Below are 9941 nucleotides of genomic sequence, written 5' to 3'. Positions count from 1 at the left end.
CTGAGGGGAGACCTGATTGAGGTTGACAAAATTACGACAGGTTGAATATTCAGAAGCTTTTTTCCAGAGTGGAAGACTCGATTACAAAGGGGGCACAGGTTCAAGGTGAGAGGGGGAAAGTTTAGAGGAGATCATAGAATCATAGAATTTACAGTACAGAAGGAGGCCATTCAGCCCATCGAGTCTGCACCGGCCCTTGGAAAGAGCACCCTACCAAGGTCAACAACTCCACACTATCCCCATAACCCAGTAACCCCACCCAACACTAGGCAATTTATCATGGCCAATCCACCTAACCTGCACATTTTAGCACCCGGAGGAAACCCACGCACACACGGGGAGGATGTGCAGACTCTGCACAGACAGTGACCCAAGCCGGAATCGAACCTGGGACCCTGGAGCTGTGAAGCGATTGTGCTATCCACAATGCTACCGTGCTGCCCACCGATGTGCAGGGAAAGTTTTTCATGTAGAGGGTGGTGGGTCCTGGAATGCCAGGGGAGGTGGTGGAGGCAGTCACGATAGCAACGTTTAAGATGTAGCTTGATAGACACATGAAAGGGCGGGGAATGGAGGGATACAGATTGTTTGGGCAAAAAGTAATGAGTCTAAATAAGGAATCTGGATCAGCACAGGCTGGGTGGGATGAAGGGTCGGTTCCTGTGCTGTAATGTTCTTAGTTCTTTGTTCTATCTGGGGGCTTGTGCCAAAGTTGGGAGACCTGTCTCACAGACTAGTCAAGCAACAGCCTAACATAATCGTACTCACAGAATCATACCTTGCAGACAATGTCCCAGACACCCCTATCACCATTGCTGGGTATGTCCTGTCTCACCGGCAGGACAGACCCAGCAGAGGTGGCGGCACAGTGGGATACAGTCGAGGGAGTTGCCCTGGGGGTCCTCAACATCGATTCTGGGCCCCATGAAGTCCCATGGCTTCAGGTTAAACATGGACAAGGAAACCTCCTGCTGATTACCACGTACCGGCCACCATCAGCTGATGAATCAGTTCTCCTCCATGTTGAACACCACTTGGAGGAAGCACTGAAGGTGACAAGGGTGCTGAATATGCCTCATAACGCAGCGTAGCCAATCCACCTGCGCTGCACAGCTTTGGGTTGTGGGGGCGAAACCCATGCAAGCACGGGGAGATTGTGCAAACTCCACACGGACAGTGACCCAGAGCCGGGATCGTACCTGGGGCCTCGGCGTTATGAGGCAGCAGGGCTAACCCTCTGCATCACCGTGCTGCCCTGGGGAAAAACTTACTTGACCTTATCCTCACCAACCTGCCTGTTGCAGATGCATCTGTCCATGACAGTATTGGTGGGAGTGACCACAGCACAGTTCTTGAGGAGACAAAGTCCCATCTTCACATCGAGGAAGCCCTCCATTGTGTTGTGTGGTACTACCACCGTGCTAAATGGGGTAGACTTTGAACTGATCTAGCAACTCAAGACTGGGCATCCGTGAGGCGCTGTAGGATATCAGCAGCAGCAGAATTGTACTGAACCACAGGCTGCAACCTCATGTCCTGGCAGGGGGGAAACTCTCCACTGGGTGGAGTCATACCTGGCACAAAGGAAGATGGTTGTGGTTGTTGGAGATCAATCATCTCAGTTCCAGGACATCACTGCAGGAGTTCCTCAGGATAGTGTCCTAGACTCAACCACCTTCAGCTGCTTCATCAATGACCTTCCTTCCATCATAAGGTCAGAAGTGGGAATGTTTGCGGATGACTGCACAATGTTCAGCACCATTCACGACTCCTCAGATAATGAAGTCCATGTCCAAATGCAGCAAGACCTGGACAATATCCAGGCTTGGGCTGGCAAGTGGCAAGTTACATTCAATAAGAGTTTCTTTAAATATAAGAAAAAAAGAAGAGGTCAAAGTGAACATAGGCCCCTTAGAAAATGAATCTGGGGAGAAAGTTATAAGAAACAAGGAAATGGCAGAGGAGTTAACAGATATATTGCATCAGTCTTTATGGTGGAAGATAGTTTGAACTTCCCATTGATATTAAAGAATACAAGGGAGGAATTAAATACCATCTCTAGAGAAGTCATATTGACAAACTAATGGGGGTAAAGGTAGATAAGCCCCATGGCCCTGATGGTTTGCACCTGGGCAGCATGGTAGCACCTGGGCAGCATGGTAGCACAGTGGTTAGCACTATGGCTTCACAGCACCATGGTCCCAGGTTCGATTCCTGGCTTGGGTCACTGTCTGCACGTTCTCCCCGTGTATGCATATGTTCCCTTTGCGTGGTCCAGTTTCCTCCCACGAAAGACATGCTGTTTGGTGAATTGGACATTCTGAATTCTCCCTCAGTGTACCCGAACAGGCGCCGGAGTGTGGCGACTAGGGGCTTTTCACAGTAACTTCATTGCAGTGTTAATGTAAATCCACTTGTGACAATAAAGATTATTTTTTAAAAAGTGTGCAAAGGGATATAGATAGGTTAAGTAAGTGAGCGAAAAGTTATCAAATGGAGTGTAATGCGGGAAAATGTGAAATTGTTTATTTTGGAAGGGAGAATAAAAAGAACAGAGTATTATTTAAATGGAGAAAAACTTCAGAAAACTACAACATAAAGGGACTTGAATGGACTTGTGCACCAAACACAGAGCGAGCACAAATGTGCAGCAGGTAACCAGGAAGGTTAATGGAATGTTGGCCCTTATTTCAAGGGGGTTGGAGTATAAGAGTTGGGAAATCTTGCTGCAGCTGTACAAGGTGCTGGCCAGCCCACATCTGGAGCATTGGCAGCAGTTTGGGTCCTCTTACTGATGGAAAGTTATTCCATTGGAGGCGGTTCGGAGAAGGTTCACTAGGATGATCCCCGGTATGGAGCGGTTGTCTAATGAGCAAAGGGTAAACAGGTTGGGACTCCACTCATTGGAATTTAGAAGAATGAGAGGTGATCTCATTTAAAAAAAATAAATTTGGAGCACCCAATTCATTTTTTTCCAAATAAGGGGCAATTTAGCGTGGCCAATTTGACCTCCCCTGCACATCTTTAGGGTTGTGGGGGCGAAACCGACGCAAACATGGGTCGAGTGTGCAAACTCCACGCGGACAGTGACCCAGGGCCGGGATCGAAGCTGGGACCTTGGCACCGCGAGGCAGCTGTGCTAACCACGGTGCCACCAAGCTGCCCGAGAGGTGATCTGATTGGACAGATAGGATTCTTAAGGGTCTTGACAGGGTAAATGCTGAGAGGATGTTTCCCCGTACGGGAGAGCCGAGGACCAGAGGGCATAGCCTCAGAATGAAGGGCTGCTCATTTCAGACAGGCATGAGGAGCAATTCCTTCTCTCAGAAGGTTGTGAGTCTTTGGAACTCAACGCCACAGAGAGCTGTGGGGGCAAAATCCTTGTGTATATTTGAGGCTGAGATAGATAGATTCTTGGCCAGTAAGGGAATCATGGGTCATGGGAAAGGGCAGGAAAGTGGATGTGAGGAATGTCGGATCAGCCATGATCCTATTGAATGGTGGAGCAGGCTCAAGGGGCCAAATGGCCTCCTCCTGACCCTATTTCTTACGGTCTTATGGCTTTGTGGTTTCTGTCCCACAGCAGAGAAATTTCAACTCCTGGGTTTCCAGACACGTGGGACACCACAGCGGCAGAAATGGATTCCAGATCCCAGTCTCCATGCCTTGCAGGATTGAGGAAGGCCGTGGGAGATTTCCTGGATCTAATGGATGAAGTGCTGAGCACCGATTCCCAGCAGCTGACCAGCAGAGTTCCACAGCTTCATCAGAGGACAAAATATATGGTGAATGGAACAAGACCCAATGTAACTTCGACAAACAGTCCAGGATGCTCTAATTCAGTTCCTGGTGTGGGGGGGCGGGGGTGGGGGGGGGATGCTGACTGGGTTATGGCGCTAACTGATGGCGGTATCACCTTGGAAATGGGGTGAATGGCCACGAGTTATGGCGGTATCATGATCCACGATGACAGACCAACAGTGGTGAGGATTCAGGACCAAATGGCGGGTAGCTGCACGGTCTTAAAAAATATGTATATTAGGGTTTTGGTCCTGAATCCTCGCCTGACCCCTGCCCCCCCCCCCCCCCCCCCCCCCCCCAATCAGTGGCACTACTGAGACCAGAAAGCTACCCGCCATTTGATTGGCCAACACCTCTTGGAGGTCGAAGGCCCGGCTTATGCCAATAAACAGCCTGGCAGCTGTAATGATCGCAGGACATCCCTGAAAGGAGAGGGCGGGATCACCCCCCCCCCCAATGTTTTTGCTGGGGTGGAGGGAACGTCAGTGTCCTTCAGACTCCAGCCCCTCCACTGGGGTCTGGTATGGTGTGGTGAACATTATTACAATATCACAGGGTAATATCCTGCCTCTCCCATCTCCACCCTTCACTGTGTGGGATTAGCAGTCACCCACTCGATAATTAATGTTGCCTCACAAAGATATGGGCCAACAAATGTGGCTGAGGTGCAGATTGGGCCTAATCTCACAGAACACCAGGACAAGGTTAAGGGGCTAAATGAACTAGCGTTCCTGTGTTCGGAATAGCAAAGCAGGATGATCTGCTGAGGGGTCACATGTGAGAATGAGAACACATTATAGTTAACATCAGTGTATCTGCTTGGTGGTGAGGCGGGGGGGGAGGCTCCATTGGAAACGTTTATCAGTTTTTGAATATCGGTGAGGTGAAAATGCTTCCCTTCCTGGATGAATAGCCTCCTGTCACTTACCAGGCAACATTAAAGATCATCTGTCCCTCAAGGAGAATCAGTTGTGACTGCAGAGGGCAGCAGTGGATGGATTTTAAAATGACCCACAGACATTTAGTCAAGGCTGCGGGAAAACAATAAGACAGAGGGCATGGCCCCCCCTATTCCTCCGTGTAACAGCCTGCGAGTCTCCCCGTGCCAGGCCGTGTACTGGAATGATATTACGTGTGTCCTTTGTTGCAGCATTTTCAGCCCCAGGAAACCCACTCATTGCTTCTTGAGCAGCTGATCAGCAAACTGGAGGAATGCAAGAGGGAAGTCTGCACAAATCTCGAAGTGAGTTCACCAGAAAATCAGAAAGGTTCAGAGCACAATGAAAATGAGAATCGTTTGTAGAAAATTACTCCCCTGCTGTACCTGTCTTGGGAATTTTTGAGGGGGACTGTGTAGAGGGAGCTTCACGCTGTATCTAATCCCGTGCCGTACCTGTCCTGGGAGTGTTTGATGGAGACAGTGTAGAGGGAGCTTTACTCTGTATCTAACCCCGTGCTGTACCTATCCTGGGGGTGTTTGATGGGGACAGTGGAGAGGGAGCTTTACTCTGTATCTAACCCCGTGCTGTACCTGTCCTGGGAGTGTTTGATGGGGACAGTGTAGAGGGAGCTTTACTCTGTATCTAACCCCGTGCTGTACCTGTCCTGGGAGTGTTTGATGGGGACAGTGTAGAGGGAGCTTTACTCTGTATCTAACCCCGTGCTGTACCTGTCCTGGGAGTGTTTAATGTGACACAGTGGACTGTATCTTAATCCCTCTGTCTAAGTCTAAGTTACAAACCTTCTCTAGATTCTATAAGTCTCTCTGAACAACAGCAGAAGGGCTCAGATCTGAAACGACAGTAGAGTGTCCCAACGAAAACAGGATAATCTCTGGAGAAAAATGCAGAGTGGATCATACTGATGTGATACAAGTTATATACAGAACAACAATCCCAGTCACTTTGAGCCAGGCTATTTTATCATTCCTTGATAAGTCTTGTGCGATCACTACATTTCGCGATATTCAAATCACTGGTGTCCTTACATAACTCACAGCAATGATTGATCCCAATGAGCAAGAAAGATGATGAAAAGGATGAATCATCTGGGGCCCACTAAATTTACAGGATGGTATTTGATTTGGGTGGCATGGTGGCACAGTGGTTAGCACTGCTCCCTCACAGCACCAGGGACCCAATTTGCACGTTCTCCCCGTGTATGCGTGGGCTTCCTCTGAGTGCGCCGGTTTCCTCCCACAATCCACAGTGCAGGTGAGGTGGATTGGCATTGATCAATTGCTCCTTAGTGTTCAAGAATGGTTCGGTGGGGTCCACTTTCAGAGGGTCAGTGCAGGCTCAATGGGCCAAATGGTCTCCTTTTGCACTGTGGGGATTCTGTGATAGGCTGGCACCGCAGTAGATGCGACACTCTTTTTCAAATGTTGCCCAGTTGACTGCGATGTTTTTGTAAATCACGAGTGGTTGAATGCGGCAAAGTCACTGTGCCATTCCGTCAACACTTGACACTATTGAAGTATTAGATACCCAGGGACTAACAACGCAAGATGTTTATTAACAGTTACTGAGCAGCTGTTACACGCTGTGTTGCTGTCCACGCTCCAGGAGAACACAGGCGCTCCTGACAGGTGACCCCTGCAGTGGTTGCTTCATTCCAATATCCACTTGGCCAATCGGTCTACACTCACAATCACCAAGGAAACGGCTCACAAGTCCCCACAACCTGATGGCCTGCTTCCTCGGGTCTCAAAAGAATTGGCTGACAGCGGCATAGTGGTGTTATCATTGGACGAGCAATCCAGAGACCCAGAGCAATCCAGAGACCCAGGGCAATCCAGAGACCCAGAGCAATCCAGAGACCCAGGACAATCCAGAGGCCCAGAGCAATCCAGAGACCCAGGACAATCCAGAGACCCAGGGCAATCCAGAGACCCAGAGCAATCCAGAGACCCAGGGCAATCCAGAGACCCAGAGCAATCCAGAGACCCAGGGCAATCCAGAGACCCAGGGCAATCCAGAGACCCAGAGCAATCCAGAGACCCAGGACAATCCAGAGACCCAGAGCAATCCAGAGACCCAGGACAATCCAGAGACCCAGGGCAATCCAGAGACCCAGAGCAATCCAGAGACCCAGGGCAATCCAGAGACCCAGAGCAATCCAGAGACCCAGGGCAATCCAGAGACCCAGGGCAATCCAGAGACCCAGAGCAATCCAGAGACCCAGGACAATCCAGAGACCCAGAGCAATCCAGAGACCCAGGGCAATCCAGAGACCCAGGGCAATCCAGAGACCCAGGGAAATCCAGAGACCCAGAGCAATCCAGAGACCCAGGGCAATCCAGAGACCCAGAGCAATCCAGAGACCCAGAGCAATCCAGAGACCCAGAGCAATCCAGAGACCCAGAGCAATCCAGAGACCCAGAGCAATCCAGAGACCCAGAGCAATCCATAGACCCAGGGCAATCCAGAGACCCAGAGCAATCCAGAGACCCAGGGCAATGCTCTGGTGCCCTGGTTTCAAATCCCGACACTGCAGATGGTGAAATTGGAATTCAATAAAAATCTGGGATTAAAAGTCTAATGATGACCACAAAACCATTGTCGATTGTCGTAATAACCCATCTGGTTCGCTAATGTCCCTTAGGGAAGGAAATCTGCCACCCTTACCTGGTCTGGCCTACATGAGACCCACAGCAATGTAGTTGACTCTTAAATGTCCTCGTGGATGGGCAATAAATACCAACCCAGCCAGCAACGCCCCACATCCCAAGCACAAAAAAAACAATAGTTAGCCTAACATCAGTCACAGGGAAATTGCTAAAATCCAGTAGGAAGGAGCTTCAAGCAGAATACTTAGAAAATGATTGGGCAGAGTTAATATGAAAGGGTGTTCAGCTAAATTCTCAGAATTAATGGGGGAAATAACAAGCCGGGTGGATTGCGTAGCTGTGGTGTATGTAATTGCGAAAAGGAATTTGATAAGGGGCCTCATTAATGATTACTCCAAAAGGCAAGAGCTCATGGTGTGGGGGGTCACATTAACATGGATGAAACACTGGTTGACTAACAAGCAGCAGAGAGTAGATTTCGATTTCGATTTATTGTCACGTGTACAGGGCTGCAGTGAAAAGTATTGTTCTGTGTACAGTCCAGGCAGATCGTGAAGCATCTGGAGTGTAGTACTACTCAATAGGGAAGATGTGTGGAGTGATCAGTTCAGTCCATAAGAGGGTCATTCAGTGGGGTGACAGTGGGGAAGAAGTTGTTTTTGAGTCTGTTCGTGCGTGTTCTCAGACCTTTGTATCTCCTGCCCGATGGAAGAAGTTGGAAGAGTGAGTAAGCCGGGTGGGAGGGGTCTTTGATTATGCTGCCCACTTTCCCCAGGCAGCGGGAGGTGTAGACAGAGTCAATGGATGGGAGGCGGGTTCGTGTGATGGACTGGGCTGTGTTCACGACTCTCTGTAGTTTCTTGCGGTCCTGTGCCGAGCAGTTGACATACCAGGCTGTGATGCAGCCCGATAGGATGCTTTCTATGGTGCATCTGTAAAAGTTGGTGAGAGTCAATGTGGACATGCTGAATTTTCTTAGTTTCATGAGGAAGTATAGGTGCTGTTGTGCTTTCTTGGTCATATGGGTGGACCAGGACAGAGTTTTGGTGATATGCACACCTAGGAATTTGAAGCTGTTAACCATCTCCACCTCGACCCCGTTGATGCAGACAGGGGTGTGTATGACATTTTGCTTCCTGAAGTCAATAACTAGCTCTTTAGTTTTGCTGACATTGAGTGAGAAATTGTTGTTGTTACACCACTCCACTAGGTTCTCTATCTCCCTCCTATACTCTGACTCATTGTTTGAGATCTGACCCACTCGGGTCCTGTCATCAGCAAACTTGGAGATGCCACATAGTTGTGTGAGAAGGGATAAATGGGTAATTTAAAGATTGGCAACATTTAAAGAGTGCAGTGCCGCAGGCATCAACGTTGGAGTCGCAACTATTTACAATTTATATCAATGATTAGGATGAAGGGACCGGATGCACAGGAGCTAATTTTGCCAATAAGTACGTTGGCAAGAGGAGGTAGAGAGTCTGTAAAGGGATATATAGAGGGTAAATAAGTCGGCAAAACATTGGTGAAGTATAATATGGGAAAAGGTGAACTGGTCCAATTTGGCAGGGAGAATAGAGAAACGGAATATTATTTAAATGCAAATTGCAGAACTCTCCAAGTTTTGACTAAGATGAAGATGTCAGTTTGGATCCTGTACAGTTCATTTCGGAGGACAATGGATTAGATTCATAGAACCATAGAATCCCTACTGTGCAGAAGGAGGCCATTTGGCCCATCGAGACTCCCGAAAAAGCACCCTACCTAGGTCACTCCCCTGCCCTTTCCCCGTAATACCACCTAACCTGCACACTTGGACACTAAGGGGCAATTTATCATGGCCAGTCCGCCTCGCCTGCACACCTTTGGACTGTGGGAGGAAACCGGAGCACCCGGAGGAAACTCAAGCAGACACGGGGAGACAGACCCCAAGCTGGCTTCAAACCCGGGTCCCTGGCGCTGTGAGGCAGCAGTGCTAACCACTGTGACACCGTCATTCAATTTGGATTTGAATTGTTTTTGGGGTAAGAAAGGAGATGGATTAAGTCCTTGCCCTGTCCACTCTGCACATTGGTTTTGTAATTAAAGGAAGGAAGGAATAACATTTTAAAAAGCTCTGAGCTACAGAGGGATCTGGGCACCCTGGTAAATGAATCATAAATAGTTACTGTGCAAGAACCACAAGTGATTCGGGAGAGAAATGGGATGTGAGTGGAGTTGACACCGCAGCAAGATAAGCCATGATCTTATTGAATGGCCTATTCCTGCTCTGAAGCCAAATGTTCCTTTTTCCTGACCCTGCAACCTACGGATTTGGAATTACAGTGGGCTGAGAGTATCGGTTGGAACAATGATTAATGATCCCTTTGTTTTCTCTCATTCAGAACAAAATGTTCAAACAACCCAGCATGACGTGGCAAATGTCAAAAACGCTCGGTAAGTTTGAAAGTGGCCTTTTCCTTCAAGAGAAGAAAAAAAAAATGGGCGGGATTCTCCGTTGCCTGACGGTGATATCGTAATCGGCGATCAGGCAGAGAATCGATTCCGACGCCGTAATTGGGGCCGGCGCCGG

At 48.9% G+C, this 9941-nt stretch overlaps 1 protein-coding gene across 1 annotated transcript in view; it reads left to right on the top strand.

The window, feature by feature from the left end:
- The first annotated feature begins 3606 nt into the window (after positions 1-3606).
- Positions 3607-9941, top strand: part of LOC119976533 — a 43328-nt gene continuing 36993 nt past the window's right edge. Inside the window, exons 1-3 of the mRNA XM_038817097.1 lie at positions 3607-3785; positions 4952-5044; positions 9754-9805. Of these exons, the coding sequence (XP_038673025.1) occupies positions 3639-3785; positions 4952-5044; positions 9754-9805 (292 nt within the window). The 5' untranslated portion in view covers positions 3607-3638. The remainder of the gene's footprint in view (positions 3786-4951; positions 5045-9753; positions 9806-9941) is intronic.

The sequence above is a fragment of the Scyliorhinus canicula genome, chromosome 13, assembly GCF_902713615.1.
Source record: "Scyliorhinus canicula chromosome 13, sScyCan1.1, whole genome shotgun sequence".
In the NCBI taxonomy this organism is placed as follows: Eukaryota; Metazoa; Chordata; class Chondrichthyes; order Carcharhiniformes; family Scyliorhinidae; genus Scyliorhinus; species Scyliorhinus canicula.
Note: the sequence above shows the minus strand (reverse complement) of the source record. Positions and strands in the feature narration are given on the sequence as shown.